The following is a 17,966-nucleotide window of genomic DNA, read 5'->3' on the forward strand; positions in this document are numbered from 1 at the left end:
TAATGTTGACATCTCATTCTCCGGTTCAAACTAGCTCCCATTTCTATTACCGACGTTTCAACTTAAAAATCTTCCTTTCCGACAGCGAAGCTTCGCAGAAGCTGGCCACCCCAAGCGTAAGTGTGTCCGCACACATTTGCACAGCAACTTCTCCGTGCCTTCTTGTTCTCCAGCTCATTTTCCTCTCTCTTTGCGTCGACGCGTTACGACTTTATTTCTCCGTACCTAACTTCTACTTCTTCTTTCGCTTTTGCTTCCGATTCTTTCACGTTTGTTTACTGGTAGACTACCTGTATCGTGGAACTACGATTCGTCCAGTGTGTTCATAGCGTCTGTTCGTTTTACTTTGGTTTTAAATTTAATGTAGCGAGATATAGCCGAGGACGAAGATAAGTGGACAGATAACAAAAGTAGGTGTCCATGAAGTTTCGTTAAGTAAGGCAAGCTTAGATAAAAATTCAGATATTAATTTCAATTATTTATTAGACAATGTACGTACTATAAAAATCTATATACAGAACCTGGCGGAATAATATGTAAATATAACATAAAATATAAAAGTTACTATGTGATTCAATGTGGAGAAAAGAAAAAAAAAGGATATAGAATAAAATTGTTTCACTCTCGGCTTAGTTTCCGAGAAAATCTGTTACGCCGCCTAAAACATCTGGACGCCAGCCCGCGCGACCGGACAACAACCGACCTGCGTAACGTCACTTCGACCCTCAATAAACCTAAGGGCCCACCATAACTTTCACTTTCCTGTATTGTTTCGCCATGTGTCGTCAATCCGTTTGTCCTGAAGAATGTCTTAAGCCTAAAAGTATGTTCGACGCACATCTGGTTTTTTAGAGAGGTCCTTGGGTTTATTAGTCGCACTTAAAACACGGAGAAAGCGGGTATGCACCCATGAGGAAAATCTGAATAGCGCTGTAATAAAACAAGCTAGATTTTTCTCACGCACACAGTCATCTATCCACCACGATGGTAGGAGACTCCCTACTCATCCCTTCGAGCAGTAATGCAGGTCATGACCAATCGACACCTCGGTTCGTTACCCTCACTTTTCCTAACGAAATTGGGAACAACGAATCCGCGTTCTTTAGGCACAGGGGCACACCCACACCGAACTTTTCTTCCGTATGAAAAAGGGAGCGACAGTCAGTCTAAAAACTAACGCCTAACGCGGCAGTCTACACATAGCGCGAGATTCGCATACTTCCCGCAAATCTTTGTCGGTTCTCGTGCGACAAGTTGTTAGCTATTTTTTTCGGCATCAGTGTAGTCTAAGTGTTGGACATATATAATTTATAACTCTGTGAATCCCAGGGTTATACAAACTCAATCACCCCTTATTATCTCAACGGAAATCAGGGGATCGATCAATTCGTGGTGTCGATTGTTATAATCGTAACGGGGATTTACGACCCCCGTTGACGTCTCTCCCTGCGATTACGTCTCCCCGCGATTGGTCGAAAATACATGGTCCTTCGAGCCGGATTTCGTGTCGCCAAAAAGTGCACTGACCAGTGACTATACAGTGTCGCGTGAAATCCAAGTTCCAACCACTTAGGCAGCTGATCAAGGGAACCGCCATCGGAGAGAAGCACCTCCGTCGCTCAGCATCTACACGAACCCACGCCGCATCGTAACGATCATCAACCGAATCCCAGATCAACGTCCATTTGATCAAGGTAAGATCGTTCCTATCATTAAAATAAAATATGGCCCAGGCTGAATCAATCAGCACGTTACGGCGTAGACGAGGCGCCCTAGCCCGTGGACTAGCAGCCATAAGACGCGAACTCGATGAATACGAAGCGTCCGGGAAGGCAAACAGACTCGTCCTAATATCTTGCCGCAGCTCGTTCGATGAACTTTGGAAGAGGATACTCGAGGTTCAATACGAGTTAGATGTGTTAGATGAGGGGGAAGATGCGCGTGTAGATTCGTTATCGCAAGAGCATCGGGAGCTTGACGTGCGGTTCCTAGGGCTCTTTGAGCAAATCTCAGCAACAACCCCGTCGACTACAAACATAGGTGAGACACGCCGGAAACCAGAGCCAACCACCGTTCCAGAGGTCCGCGTGCCCCAATTCGACGGCGCCCTCGAGAACTGGACCTATTTCTACGACACGTTCTCATCCATAGTGGACCGTAACGAAAGTTTGACGAATGTCCAAAAGTTCCAGCATCTACGCTCATCTATAACTGGACGGGCCGCACAGAGTATCCAGTCATTAGAGCTCACAGAGGCCAACTATCCCATCGCGCTTGACACACTGAAGGACAAGTTCAATTGCCCCCTCCAAATCTGCATGCGCCATTGGAATTTGATGCGCAACTATCCGGAAATCAAAAGGGAAACCCCAGAAGCCTTAGAGGATTTGTTGGAAACCCTCAGCGTAAACCTAAAAGCGCTCGAACACCTAAAACAGCCCGTCACATCGAACATGGCGATGATCGAATTGATCGCGTCGAAATTGCCCTCGTCCAGCCTGCGTAAATGGCAACGCACACTGCCCCGCCAACAGGTGCCATCCTATCAGCATCTGATAGACTTTCTCAAAACACGGGCGAACGGGACTCAATTCCTCTCTAAAGAAAAGGAATCAAAAGGGTCAGCCCACAAACACCACCGTCAGCGGACCACCATACCGCATGGGCGAACCCTTGCTACAACCATCAGAACGGTGGTGTGTCCGACCTGCAACGGGCCTCACGAGATCAGACACTGCAAAGTCTTCAAGGCCAAATCAGCGACCAAACGTTTTCAGATCGTGAAGAAGGCATCGTTATGTATAAATTGCCTAGGCAGAGGACATTCGCTGACACAGTGTACATCGGGTTCGTGTCGTATCTGCGGTCACCTACATCATACTTATCTACACCGCGAACAAACCCAGGTAGACTCACGGTCGTCGAGCGGTCGATCTTCGAGCGGTCGATCGTCGAGCGGGCGATCGGCAAGCGGTTGGTCGCCGAGCAGTCGGTCGTCGGACAGTCGCTCATCGAGCGGTCGGTCGTCGGGCAGTCGCGCACCGAGCGGTCGGTCGTCGGGCAGTCGCGCACCGAGCGGTCGGTCGTCGGGCAGTCGTTCGTCACACAAGCGAGCCCCCACCGGACAATCACCATCTGGATCTTCGAAGTCGCGGTCGTCCCACAAGTCGAGGCGAACATCCGACACTTCACGGAGACGGACATCTTCGTCTCCAAGAGGGACGAAAGAGCATGCCTCGTACGAGTCACACTCAGCCCGGATCCAGAACATCACCCCAACCTTCTCGTCCAAGTCCCAACCGGGGCACAACTGACTGTCTGAGACTACGACAGCAAGGGGGATCGGACTAGCAAACACATCTCCCCATACCCCTCTGCATCATGATCTGTTGGCCACAGCACAGATCAAGGTTTTGAACAAACAGGGACAACCAATCCGAGCCCGAGCCTTACTCGACACTGGGTCGAGCATGAACTTCATGACGGACAAGCTCGCGAATTCCCTCGGTATAAAACAAGGGAGATGTGCGATCCAGATCGGAGCCCTCGACAATTTGAGCACCACGGCAAAACGATACACCACGGCCACAATCACGTCGACGGACGGCAAGTATAAGAAAACTTTGAGATTTCTTATTATCCCCGCCATATCGACCTTCATACCAAGCGAGCCCATCGACCCCTCGAGTCTGGGATTACCCAGAAATATTCAACTAGCCGATCCACAATTCCATTGCCCAGCCCCGATCGATGTCTTACTTAGCACCGGATCAACATTTGCGGCGCTGTGCATCGGGCAGGTCAACCTGACGCAACCAGACGAACCTGAACTACGTCTACAAAAAACACGGTTCGGCTGGGTAATCGGGGGGAGTCCAGCGTCCCAAACCGCGATAAATACGTTCCACGCAACCACAACGGCTCTGCAAGAGGACCTCGCACGGTTTTGGGAGATCGACGAGGGATCGGCCACTACGCATCTTTCGGAATCTGAACGACTATGTGAAGAACATTTCCGAAACCATGTCCGACGAACCAAGGAAGGCAGATACATCGTTGCCCTACCATTCAACGAAAAGCTTTCCTCACTAGGGTCATCGAAGGCCGCTGCAATGAGCAGGCTCGCCTCTCTTCATCGCCGATTCCAACGCGACAAACAATATGAAACCGCGTACAGTGCTGTGATCCAAGAATATTTAGACTTGGGTCATATGACGAAGATCAACACGGATCACGCCACCGACCACGGATATTATTTACCACATCACGGCGTGATCAAGGAATCGAGCGACACCACCAAGCTCCGAGTTGTGTTCGACGGCTCAGCTTCAAGTACCACGGGAGTGTCTCTAAACGACGCCCTTCATACGGGCCCGAAATTACAGGAAGACCTGAGACACATCCTATTGAGATTCCGGTCATTTCAATATGTCCTTACCGGCGACATCGAAAAAATGTACCGTCAATTCATCCTACGTCCAGAAGATCGTCCTTATCAAAAGATTCTGTGGCGTGCCGACAACGGAGAGATCGAAACCTACCGACTCAACACCGTAACGTTCGGTCTATCCGCAGCCCCGTATCTGGCCATCCGGTGTCTCAAACAGCTGGCAGAAGACGAGGGACCGCGATTTCCGAGAGCAGCGCAGATCCTACGGCGAGACTTCTATGTCGACGATGCGTTGACCGGAGCCGATACGAAGGACGAAGCCTTATCAGTCAGGAATGATCTCACGAACTTACTTAAGCTAGCCGGTCTAAATATCCGCAAATGGGCATCAAACGATCGGGATCTGCTACGAGGGCTACCTGAGGAAGACACCAACCAGAAATTGCATCTCGGTGAGTCATCTACGTTAAAAACACTCGGCGTCTTTTGGAATTCAGCCGACGATGCCATACTATATTCAGTCAAGACGAATAGTGACACCTCCCGAGTCACAAAACGAGCAATCAGCTCCGTCATCGCACAAATCTATGATCCATTAGGATTGCTCTCGCCGGTAATCGTTCGAGCAAAAATGATTATGCAAAAGGTCTGGACATTGAAGGTAGATTGGGACGAATCCCTTCCGACAGACGTACACACCGAATGGATCAAATACCACACCCAATTGCCGTTGTTAAATGCGGCAAGGTTCCCTCGGAAGACCATCATAGAATCCGCAACGAAAATTGAGCTACACGGATTCTGTGACGCTAGCGAAAGGGCATATGGGGCGTGCGTCTACGTGCGGACGACGGACCGAAAGAACAATATTTGGAATCGACTCCTCACGGCGCGGTCGAAGGTAGCGCCGCTCAAATCGCTCTCCATACCACGTCTCGAATTAAGCGGGGCACTTCTTCTGACATCCTTGATTTCGTCAATACGACAGGCCCTGACGACCAAGATCTCGAGGATAGTATACTGGACTGACTCCACCATCGTGCTCCATTGGATCAGGTCTTCGCCGCACACCTTGAAGACATTTGTGGCGAATCGAGTCGCTGAGATACAAACCAAGACCAATATCTCCGACTGGCGTCATGTGCCTACCGACGATAATCCAGCGGATCTCATTTCCCGAGGCCAGACGCCCAAGGAATTCCTACGTCCGTCCATTTGGAAAAACGGGCCAAGGTGGCTCCTGCAAGGCGAAAACTATTGGCCGGTCTGGAATCCGACACCGGTAGTCGACCTCCCGGAGCCGAAGAAGACGATCTGTCTGAAGACGACCATTAACGATAACACACTCCTCCATCGTTATTCGTCTTGGCCAAGACTAATAAGAATCGTCGCCCGGTGTCTTAGATGGAGACATAAGCAACACCGATCTGCCCATCTCACCACAGACGAACTGACTGCAGCGCACAACCGACTCATAAAAATCGTCCAATCCAGTCATTTCGCGCCTGAAATTCGGATCCTCCAGAAAAATCGAAGCGAGGACGTTGGAGGGAAACTACAGCCATTAAACCCCTTCCTCGACGAAGATGGGCTACTCCGGGTAGGAGGACGACTAGCCAACTCCGCCATACCCTTCAGCCAAAAACACCCGATCATCCTACCAAAGTCCCCGGTGACAGAGCTAATTATAGAGCAAGAGCACCGGAACAATCATCACACGGGGACACAAGCTACACTATACGCGGTGAGACTGCGCTATTGGCCAATCGACGGCCGTAGCCAGGTATGGCGCACTCTCAGAAGGTGCGTCCGCTGCTGCAGAGCCAACCCTCCACCAGTGGAATACTTGATGGGTGATTTGCCAGAGGCGCGTATTACCGAATCGCGGCCGTTCACGAACGTCGGAATCGACTACTGCGGCCCATTCTACATCAAGGAGAGGAGGGACCGCAACCGACGTAAAATCAAGACGTACGCCGCCATATTCGTCTGTCTGGCGACAAAGGCGGTCCACATAGAGTTAGTCAGCGACCTAACCACCGACGCCTTCTTGGCCGCGCTGCGCCGTTTCATCTCGCGGCGAGGATACTGCGCAACGATCCTCACCGACAACGGCACCAATTTCGTTGGGGCTAACCGGGAGCTGCAAGAACTCCGGACCCTATTGCAGTCCGACGACCACCAGGATAGGGTACAGAATTTTCTCGCCGACCGACAAATACAATGGCGTTTTAACCCTCCGAATTCACCACATTTTGGCGGCCTATGGGAAGCCGCGGTCAAAGCGTTCAAACGCCATCTCATCCGCGTGGTCGGCACGGAGCTCCTGACCTTTGAGCACCTCAACACCCTCGTGATAGAAATTGAGGCCATTCTCAATTCACGCCCACTGACTCCCATCTCATCCGATCCGAAAGATCCTCCTGTCCTCACTCCCGGACATTTCCTGATCGGTGACACACTAACCAGTCTACGGGAGCGTGATTTCAGGACAGTTCCATCAGGCCGGCTATCCAGTTGGCAGCGCATTCACCAGATTAAGCAGCACTTCTGGAGCAGATGGTATCGAGAATACCTAAATGAGCTAACCCGCCGCAACAGATGGGACAAGGGCAAACACAACATTCGTGAAGGCACCGTAGTAATCCTCAGGGAGGATAACGTGCCCTCTATGCAGTGGCCTTTGGGCCGCGTAATCAAGGTCCATCCAGGAGCCGACGGCATCATCCGGACCGCTACCGTGCAGACGGCAACAAGCATCCTGGACCGCGGTGTCAAAAGACTGGTCCCCTTACCCATCCACCCAGATCCAGACGAGGCCGAACGTCCACACGGAACGAAGGAGGTCACCAACGACACACCTGACTCCACAGCCAGAATTTGATCGGTGCCCTCTCAACGGGGGGAGGATGTTACGCCGCCTAAAACATCTGGACGCCAGCCCGCGCGACCGGACAACAACCGACCTGCGTAACGTCACTTCGACCCTCAATAAACCTAAGGGCCCACCATAACTTTCACTTTCCTGTATTGTTTCGCCATGTGTCGTCAATCCGTTTGTCCTGAAGAATGTCTTAAGCCTAAAAGTATGTTCGACGCACATCTGGTTTTTTAGAGAGGTCCTTGGGTTTATTAGTCGCACTTAAAACACGGAGAAAGCGGGTATGCACCCATGAGGAAAATCTGAATAGCGCTGTAATAAAACAAGCTAGATTTTTCTCACGCACACAGTCATCTATCCACCACGATGGTAGGAGACTCCCTACTCATCCCTTCGAGCAGTAATGCAGGTCATGACCAATCGACACCTCGGTTCGTTACCCTCACTTTTCCTAACGAAATTGGGAACAACGAATCCGCGTTCTTTAGGCACAGGGGCACACCCACACCGAACTTTTCTTCCGTATGAAAAAGGGAGCGACAGTCAGTCTAAAAACTAACGCCTAACGCGGCAGTCTACACATAGCGCGAGATTCGCATACTTCCCGCAAATCGTTGTCGGTTCTCGTGCGACAAGTTGTTAGCTATCTTTTCGGCATCAGTGTAGTCTAAGTGTTGGACATATATAATTTATAACTCTGTGAATCCCAGGGTTATACAAACTCAATCACCCCTTATTATCTCAACGGAAATCAGGGGATCGATCAATTCGTGGTGTCGATTGTTATAATCGTAACGGGGATTTACGACCCCCGTTGACGTCTCTCCCTGCGATTACGTCTCCCCGCGATTGGTCGAAAATACAAAATCCAATTTGAAAATTTATCAAGTATACTAAAAACATGGCTAATCCTGGACTTTGGAATTAAATAAAATTATATAGGGTTCCACTAAAAGAAAATACCGATGATCGTGGAATCTGATAAAAGAATTATCTTAATAAAAAATTTTTTACATACGCGTCTTGAGACAGCGTAACTTTCTTCTGAAAAGTTTTTCTATACAATAATTAATAAGTCAGATATTTTATGTGATCCAACTTATCTGAATCACCCTGTACTGTAACAATCACGGATTACCTTGAATTAACTCCCGCCAATTTCGAATCAATAACCGTTCAGTTTAGAGATCAGAAATATGGAATTCCTTTCTATTCTCATAAGAATCGTAACATCTGTAGGGGATGTCCTCGAGGGCCCCGTAAGGAATCGCTACGACTACTATGGAAAACTGAACGATAAACGTTCGCGTCGAAGTAGTGCGCTCCGCCGGTTTTAATATCGGCAATAGCGAAAACAAATATGGCCACCGGAAGAAATATGGAAATATTCCGGGGGAAAAGCATTCAGAAGCGAGCATCAGCCATGACGAGATGGTAATATACCCTCGTGCACGATGCCCTCTCTCGATTGCAAACAGTGGACGGCTTCGTGACAAAATGTGGACAAAGAAAGAGGATGGAAAATGGACAGAGAAAGCAGAAATGGAGGGGTAGCCTTTAGAAAGTATTCAAACTGCAAAGATGCTTTAGTTAGGGGTTGAAAATTAAATTTGTCTGAATGGTTCTTGGGAATTTTTAAAGTACATTCTTCTGATTTTTGTTTGCTTGTTGCGTTTCACGAGGCATGTCTTGATTAATCGTTGAGGTAATGGAGTTTGGGAAGTTATGGTGAAGTTGGAAAGGATTTCTTGGTACTTTAGATACCAAAAGAAAATCATTACCAAAAGAAAAAAAATTATTCTTTGCACCTTTTTCAAATTCTTTATAAAGATATACTGTTACTTCTTTCGTTATATTTTTAGAACTTCCCAATCTCTAACAACAATTAAATAAGTGTCCATCACGAACTAACAACCTCTATCTTCCAAGCAGTTAGAGGCCAATCAATCTCTCTAAACTAATTAATTGCAAACACACAAAAGACGAATTATCCATCTTTCCACCATTTTCCAAATACATTACTAATAAATTCAATTATCCCTTCTGTTACATTTTCTTAATCCAAACATCTAATATTAATTAACATCTTCTGACCTCTAAATATCTAAAAACCAATCAATCTCCTAAAACTAATGAATTGCGAAGATCAATCTCTCCAAACTAATTAATTACCCCTTTCCAGACACATTACCGTAAAACCTCAGATTTCTAACTTCGTCTAATCCCGATCAAAATAAACTAAAATCATCGCGAAACTCTCAAACTATTTAAATTCACAGTACTCGCTGGCCAGTACGAATAGTTGAATTTTCAGCCTGCTTTTTAATTTGTATCGGCGGTGCGTGGCACGAATTTACGAATAAATCTACTGAAAAAGAAGCAGGGAGATTAAGTTTCGAGCAGGGTGGCGGTATTTTTCCCCGAGGGTGCTTCGAGGATTGTTTATAGAAAGGCACCAGCGAAAGTCTCGCGCCGTAGAAAATGAAGTTTGAAGACCTCCACTTCTCTTCTTTTTTTCCTCTTTTTTTCGTCCCCTTTCTCTCTCTCTCTTTCTCTCTTTCTTCCATTTGATTTTCCAGCGAGACTGTTTCGGAGATTGTTTATGCGGGGCCCACCGATGAAACTTGCACGCGTGTCGGGTATAAACGTTTAAACTTCTCTCAGCCACTACGTTCGGCTTTTTAATTGAAATCAACCCCTTTCACGATTATAAATCCATACACGTGGAGAACTTCGTCTTTAAACGAGCGGATGCAGACTAAAAAATTATTTCGATAATGAAAAGCGTGTTATATTGACGAAGTTTTCATACGTACAAATTTTGTAACAAGTTTTCACCAATTTTTCTCGGTTTTCGAGTGTGGTAGAACGTTCTATGTTCCATGTTCGATGTTGGATATACTTTATATTGTATTTTTGATGATTTATGTAATTATATAACGAATGTATAGTACTTGTGTAACTACAGTGGCTACGAAAGTACTTGTACATACTTTTACTTTCCAATGAAGCTTTTTTGTCGGGTTTCACAATCGTTTCATGTAAGTATTAAATTTTTATAGTCATATGAAAAGTATTACGAAATACTACGAAACTTAACCTGGTTGAACTTAATTAATTAGTTAATAAATGTTATAATAAATTCAATGGTGTACAAATGCTTTCTATAGTCGTTATACATTTATCCATATGACAAGCATTAAACATAAATATTCATACTGAATATTGAAATTTTTAGTATTATATAACGGATAATGGACTATTTGAATCTATTTAAGTTTTCTATGAAATATATACTTGCAAGAAATATTTTGTAATTTCTATGTATATTTTCGAACCAGTTTCAAACTTTACCAATATAATCATGATAATCGAGATATTAGCACAGTGCTAATGGAATTTCAAAATGTCTTATGTAACACGCGCAAGATACAGGTTTACGAATATCGAAATAATTTTGTGCGCTAACGTATATTTATTAGAGTAATCCAAGATAATTAATGTTAGGTATGCAAATATAATTTCTGTTTAATTAAAATAATCCGAGTCAGCAGATTTAATGCTTTAAGTCCTTTAATTACCGAGAATGTTACATCACTTAATTTGTCGACTTTCATCATAAATCTTCATATCCGTTAAATCTCTTGAATAATTAGTGTCGGATATGTAAGCATAATTAGTGTTTAATTAAAACGATTTGACAAGACTTAATACCTTATTACTGAGAATGTTACATCATTTGATTTCTCTACCTGCATTACAAATCTTCAAACCGGTTACATCTCTCGAAATTTCACCCTTTCAAGAAAACTACACGCTACAACACACACGTCATCTTCGTGCAATTGCAGAAAGCTCGCTTCCATCCTCATCAGAAGCTTTCTTTCGTCAACGCTTCGCACTTCAAAGATCCCTAAACATCCGTTCGAATATCTGCATCCTGTCTGATGTTGATCTTTGATCCCTCTGCTGTTTGATGTAACAAGAACAAAAAAAAAAAAAAAAAGAAAGCGAAGGAGAGTGAAAAAGAAAATGGAAATTCGTCGTCGACGGATAAACGAAACATCGCGAAATAAGAAGGAAAATGGCAGCTGGGAAAGCTTCGAGATCGTCTGAAACTGCTTTGTCGATTACGATGTGCTGTCGATTTGGATTTAACAACCGTTACGCTGATGAGACGCATGAGAACACGCGTCGTCGCCGTCGTCGTCGTCGTCGTCGTCGTCGAAAGGACAATGAGGCACGGGAATTGTACAAAGGCATAAAGCCGGAGAGAAGCACGGCTAAAACACGCTTGAAACACGTCTGAATCGCGCGTGCTCCGCTGTCTGAAAAAAACGGAAAGGAGTCGAGCATCTATTTCCGGTGCTGGGACGTCCCAGCCGACCAGAGAAGGGGATGCGATCGTTATTACAGGTATGAGGCTAGTTTTGTTTTAGTTGTTACTGCATAAAGAGATTGAAATGCAAGAACCGAGAACGCTGTATTAATAACGAGCATCTGCGCATTTTAGCTTTTCATTCTTAGAATGTATTTTAAAATTTGGCATATTAACGTGAAGAATAGATAAATCTGATTCTCTCATACACACGATCCATCATTTTAAAAAATGACGTGAAATTTTATTTTCATAAAAATCGATTATATATTTCCTTGTTGTAAATTTAACATTTCAACTCGACGAATAGATGAAGATAATTTTGTCAATACACATAACCTGGTTTTTTAGTAACGAGATCAGGTTGTATTTTAATGGAAATCAACATAAAAAGCTTTCTTAAAATTTAGGATTTCAATTTTAACAAAGTAAACAAGGATTATTTCCTCAGATATGTACAATCTACTTTTGCAAAAATAATGTCAAATTCTGTCTCAATGAAAATCAATATAAAAAGTTACATATACCGATAGAATTTCATCGTCCATCTCTTACTCGTTTAATTATAAGCTACATAATTAAAAAAAGTTTTTTCAAAATACATAAATAGACGTCGCTCAACTCTATCGATATCCATTAAAGTGTCATCCAACGTTTATTCTCAGTTCAGGCACGCAGACCGTTTAAAAACTATCAAACTCCGTTCACAAGTCCTACCTACCACCTGTTCGAAACACGTCCATCGAACGAACAACTTTGAAACAACTCAACAGTTAGTTGGCGTGTTATATTCAGCCCCATTCCTCCGCTTTCCATCTTTTCAACTTTATCGCGGACTCGTGTTCCTTTCGTCGAAAGCGTCCCCGCCACCTTCTTTTCCCACGTTTTCTTCTCGCGATCGAATGTCATCCTCTATTTCTCTGGAGACCCACTGTGTTTGTACTCTATTCAAGTGGATATTTTTATGCTTTGTTGGCCTCGTTCGATCGTGTTTAGAATTTCATGGCACGAAACGACGATTTATCATCGTGTCGCTACTGATCGATTCCAGATTACATTTTTTGGTCGATTTCCGTTCGATCCGGCTGTTGGAGGTCTTTAAACGTTTGGAATGAGTTTTGTGAGAAGAATATGGTGATAATATATAGATGAATGAAGAGATTGCATTATAGTTCGACGATTTTCTCAGTCACAACGTACTGATGTTGTTAGAATAAACAACATATTTAAATTTCAATTCACCGCGCCTTAATCGCAAACCTCGTAGTATCCAATTCTCGCTTCCAATCAAACGTGACTCAAAATAGGATAGTGAATTGCAGAGTGAAGATAATGAACCGCAATGAACGAGAAAAGAATTGTGGAAAATAACAGAAATTTTTTTTAAACTGAATGATATAGTTAAGAGAAACGATGAATAATTTGGAGAATGGCGCTAAAAAGGTAGAGGGAAAAAGAGGATGCGAATAGATTTTCCTAAATTAAATAATATAGCTAAGAAAAAGTCGCGAATAACGTAAAGAATATTGCGAGAAAAAAAGGAAGTGAAGGAGGAAAATATGCATAGGAAATGATTTTTGAATTGAGTATATGTGTATTCTAGCTAATTTTATATAACAAAATAAAATTCACAAATAATATAACTTCGAAACGTTTAATGTTAAAGCTGGATTGTTATGTTATGTACAATGTAAATTATTGAAATTTGTCAAAAATCGTTTTAAGAAAGCAATAAATTAATAAAACGATATTCTTTCAATTTCTGAGAATTTGATCGGAGAAAGTTGAATGTTTCATTTCACTTGCCGCGTTAGAATTTTTGTATCTTGCATTTTGAGACTGTAACAGTTGAATTTAATCGAATTCTTAATTTAAATTTGTTCTTTAATGCTTAAGTCAATAATTCCTCGTTATCTGTTCTCCAATATCAATTAAAATTTGAATAGCTTTATAATAATATGCTGTGAGAACTGCACAATTTTTACGAGTTTTTCATAATACGTGTATAGTAATTACGAATATTTTTAAATATTTCCAATTAAAAAATGAAAAATTGAAAGGATGTAACATCTTCGAAAATACGATCGTTTAAAGGTCGAATTCTCCTGATGAATTCCTGTGGAAAGCTTGTGAACTTTAACCAACATATATCTCGACGCTAATATATTTTTTTTAAATATCAACAAAGGTGTGCCGTTTGTCAGCAATTAAAGTCAACTATTTCACCAGAAAGAGCGCGCTTCAAAGTAGGTTATTTTTTATTTTTTAGAAATACCTAGACAGCGGAATGTTGTCGGTCATTTTATGAAATATTTTATGGAATATTGCTTCGTCGACAGGCATTCTAATTTTTACGCTCTCATTGCTTCACGACAACAGGAAAATATTGAAATATTTATCATTGTCGTAAACATAGGTAATATAAATGTATGGAATGTCAAAAAAGATTCTTCGTGGCTTTGCAAAGTGATTCTATACCTTCGGATCGATGGAGATCTTTTAAAAATGTGGAGCACAAAATTGACCTTGAATATTAATTTGGATGCAGAATCTTTTTTGTTCGCATCGTATGGTATTCATCACGAGGAACAAAAGTATCAAAGGAGCCACGGATTGCAAATGACATCTTGGAAAAAGATACTTAAACTTCCATTAGTCTTCTTAATATATTTTATTTATTACATCGAAGTAATATATAAAAGACAAATGAACAATAATATAGTGGTAGCATAATATAATATTAGTAGCATCAGCTCTCAAAACCATGACAAATACTTTTTTGACACGTATCATCTGTAGATTTGAAGAAATGATTATTTCTTCTTTAATAGGAGGAATTATTTCAGAACTTGTGCTCGTAAGTATTTATATGTAAGTACTCTTGAGTACTTGCACAATAAGTAGAGTGATGTATCTGAATAACAGATACTTTTCAAGTTAGGTATCTCATTAACAGATTTGGTTAATCATATTAAACCTGCTAAGTTGTTTTGGTGGTTTTCGACCCAATTGTATTCTTCTAACGTTACGAAGTACGTGGAGTTTGGACTAAATACGAAAGAAGTCTTATTCAAGCGCAAGATTTCTCGTTTCAATTTTATGTTAATATCTTCTCCAAAAATATTACAACTTCTTTATGTTTACCAAAATGAGAGCGAGATTGAAATACAAAAATTGGAGGATCGTTGCAATGTTAATAACAATAGTCAGCAACTGATCTTGCATTTTAAGAGCTCGTAGCTCGTCCAGACGATATTGGTTTTCGATCGATTGGGTAATTTTACCGAATCCGTAACAACCGAAAACAGCGTTCACACAATTCCTTGTCTTCGCTAAAGATTACTTGCTTCGTTTGTTCGCCTGTTCTGTCATTTGCAGTTAGACAGGATGGATGTAAATACATTTTTCATTATGTTTTGACATTACGCTCGTAGAAAAAAGACCAACAAAAAACATTGGTCACAATCTATTGTAAAAAAATAGATATCAATGTGGTTTCTATCAGATGCTCATGATCCAATTAAGAAGAGATGAAATAACATTTTTTAACTATTTTCTTCTGTCAATATCTACTATTTAATGATCCGTTGAAAAGAGTGAAGAGAGGTTTAACAAAATTAAAATCTTCTTTTAATCAGATACGTTTCCTCCTCTATTCTATTTCTTTCGAATTTTTATTCTTTGCACGCGTATATCCTTCTATGTCATACAGCGCACCTTTACTTTGCTAACATGATGACAAAATTCTGTATTTATTTCTGCCATTCTCCACGGTTCGTGTACACTCTTCTCTATAACTCTTCCATAAATACGATAAAAAAAAAAAAAACGTATCGACCGATTCGGTTTTATTGTCCACTTTATACCATCGACAAAACCAAATGTCGAAAGCGAGCGAATCGGTGGTCTCACCGAATGCACGGATAAGTAAATGTGCAATTACACAAATAAACAATTGAATCGACAAGTGAACGGTTCGCCGTAGTATGAATTAGCTATTATAGTAACAGCTATTACACAATTCATTGAATCCACTAATTCGTATATATTGAGAGCTGAACGTGCGACGTGAAATATAGAAATGTGTGGGCGTTGATAATTCGACAGAATTATTGAATCGTTCAAAAAAACCGTATCGTCCGGACGCAAAGTTGTAAAACTGTAAGCTGCCAAAGGCAACTAGTAGCAAGTGTAACAAAAAAGAAGCTTCTCTAACAAACATGAAACATATAAACATATGAAGGAAAGCATAAATATACTTTTAAAGAACGTTGACACTCACCCGTGTCCGTGCTTCCAGGTAGAAGAATGGCATCGTCGCGAAACCAGGAGGTGACTGTCAGATGTTCCTTCACGTCTTCTCTTGCCGTGCAAGACAAAACCGCGTTGCATCCCTCCACCACCGGAGACCTGTTCACCCTTACATCATACCCAGGTACCGTCAACACTGAAATTCGAGCACAAACTCCAAATTAGAACTTTTAAGCTATTCGTAGCGAAATTGACGAAAAAATTGAAAGACAGCGCAGAATTAACGTTTGATTAAATTATCGTCGATATTAATCCTTTCGCTTCGGTAGTCCAGTTCGCCGAAGTACTGTCACTGAACGGAAACGCGCGCCAGAAATACGCACAGTGTGCGTGGTTGCTGTATATACGTTTTCCTAAGTCTTAAATAACAATAATTCTTATAAGAACCGTATATGAAATATCGTTTCACTGTCAATGGATTTAATAGATTTTTTAGCATGAAACAGTACACGATCGTTTGGATGTTTGAAATATATTGCGTGAAACATTTTGATGTTGTTTCAACAATGAGTATCTTTAAGAAATGATTAATCCAATATGTCAATAAATCAACAGAAGATGTTCTGCCGATAACGAAAAAATATATTATTGACTACAGATAGCACTTGTATATGCATCATTTGGATGCCGGATATACGGAGTGGCGCCCGAAGCGGAAGGGTTAAAATTCGAACAGAAGCTCCAAATTAGAACTATTAAGCTGTTCGTAGCGAAAGTGAAGACAAATTTTAAGACAACGCAGAGTTAATATTTTACTGAATTGCGTATGACTCGTTTCTCCCAATGTAACTTCACGTTTTCAAACGACTGATACTCGTACTTTCCAGCAACGAGTTGAAACGAGCAATTATTAATACAAACTTGATAACCAGACTTGACAAAGCGTAGTTACCCAATGCTTCATTAAACTTTCCTTTTTCTCCATCTTTCCTTCGTTTTTCTCTGAGCTTTACGTTTAAAAAGTTTCATCCCTTAAGGAAAAGGATGGAAAAAATGTTGCTGCAGATGTTTGCGCTGCTGTTTGCGTGGATTAAGCGGAGATGAAAGGGAAGTTTGACAAGTTTGGGGTTGTAGATTCCTCATTCTTTAGGAATCGGAGACTTCGAAACTGAGTTTATGGTAAGGGGTGAGTTATCGATTTGTTTTCGAGTGCGTTTTGTCGGGATTCTCTTGAGTGGATTAAAGTTACGCGAACTTGTAAAGGTCTTTGCTTTTCGAAGGCACAGATTTTTGTCTGTTTCTTTATACGTTTCGAAGTTTCGAATCCAATCGCGAAGTCGTTTTGTACATTGGGTAGCAAGTTTCTGATTGATAATTAATGCTTTAAACAATGCTTTAAAATAAAGTTTTTCTCTAATTTGTATATTTCAAATAATATCTTTCAAATGTTAGTAGTTCATTAGTTATTTCAAATCCTACTTCATATCTTTCATCTGTTACATTATTATAAGATTATTTAACAAGACTTTGTGTTTGAACCTTCATAATCATATTGCAGTAATATTCTCTATCTTTTTTGTGTTACAACAACGATCTTCTCTAATAGCCAAATATAATCTCCTGCTTGTAAAAGATATTTTCTAATAAAATATCGCGATTCATTTTTATCTAACGCTACAATGTAGCCATATTAAAATAAATACTAAAAATCTTCAATCAAAAATCACCTCAGCGATGCTCGAAAAATACTTCGATCCACAGCTGAAGTCAGTGTTGAGATTTACGAGAATATAGAGAAATAATCTATTGCAAGGATCAATTCTCATAAAACTATCGTAAATTATTACCCTGAAACAAAATAGAACAATCAAGTACGCTTGTCGTTCTATCCACACGATCCAAAAGAAAGAATCGCGACAGTCGTTTTCGCCCATCCGCTATTTACATAAATCCCCTTCCGGACGAGGATTTTTCACAGAGCTCCACGTTGTTTACCGACACGTTTCGTTCGAATACCGATGCAGGAGCTATAAATCACGCGGATGGACGTGACATCCGTTTCCGAC

At 41.9% G+C, this 17,966-nt stretch overlaps 2 protein-coding genes across 6 annotated transcripts in view; one reads left to right on the forward strand and one right to left on the reverse strand.

The window, feature by feature from the left end:
• Positions 1-17,966, reverse strand: part of LOC117209166 (Down syndrome cell adhesion molecule-like protein Dscam2) — a 315,452-nt gene that overhangs the window by 30,729 nt on the left and 266,757 nt on the right. For all 5 annotated transcript variants that reach the window (XM_033450859.1, XM_033450857.1, XM_033450855.1 and 2 more), the window contains exon 6: positions 15,932-16,096. In XM_033450859.1, coding sequence (XP_033306750.1) covers positions 15,932-16,096 — 165 coding nt within the window. The remainder of the gene's footprint in view (positions 1-15,931; positions 16,097-17,966) is intronic.
• LOC117209167 lies at positions 5,775-7,303 on the forward strand. Its single transcript, XM_033450861.1, has one exon. It carries the CDS (start codon positions 6,240-6,242, stop codon positions 7,272-7,274), a length of 1,035 nt encoding a protein of 344 aa, XP_033306752.1. The 5' UTR covers positions 5,775-6,239; the 3' UTR covers positions 7,275-7,303.

Source organism: Bombus bifarius, unplaced genomic scaffold, assembly GCF_011952205.1.
Source record: "Bombus bifarius isolate JDL3187 unplaced genomic scaffold, Bbif_JDL3187 scf7180000008166, whole genome shotgun sequence".
NCBI lineage: Eukaryota > Metazoa > Arthropoda > Insecta > Hymenoptera > Apidae > Bombus > Bombus bifarius.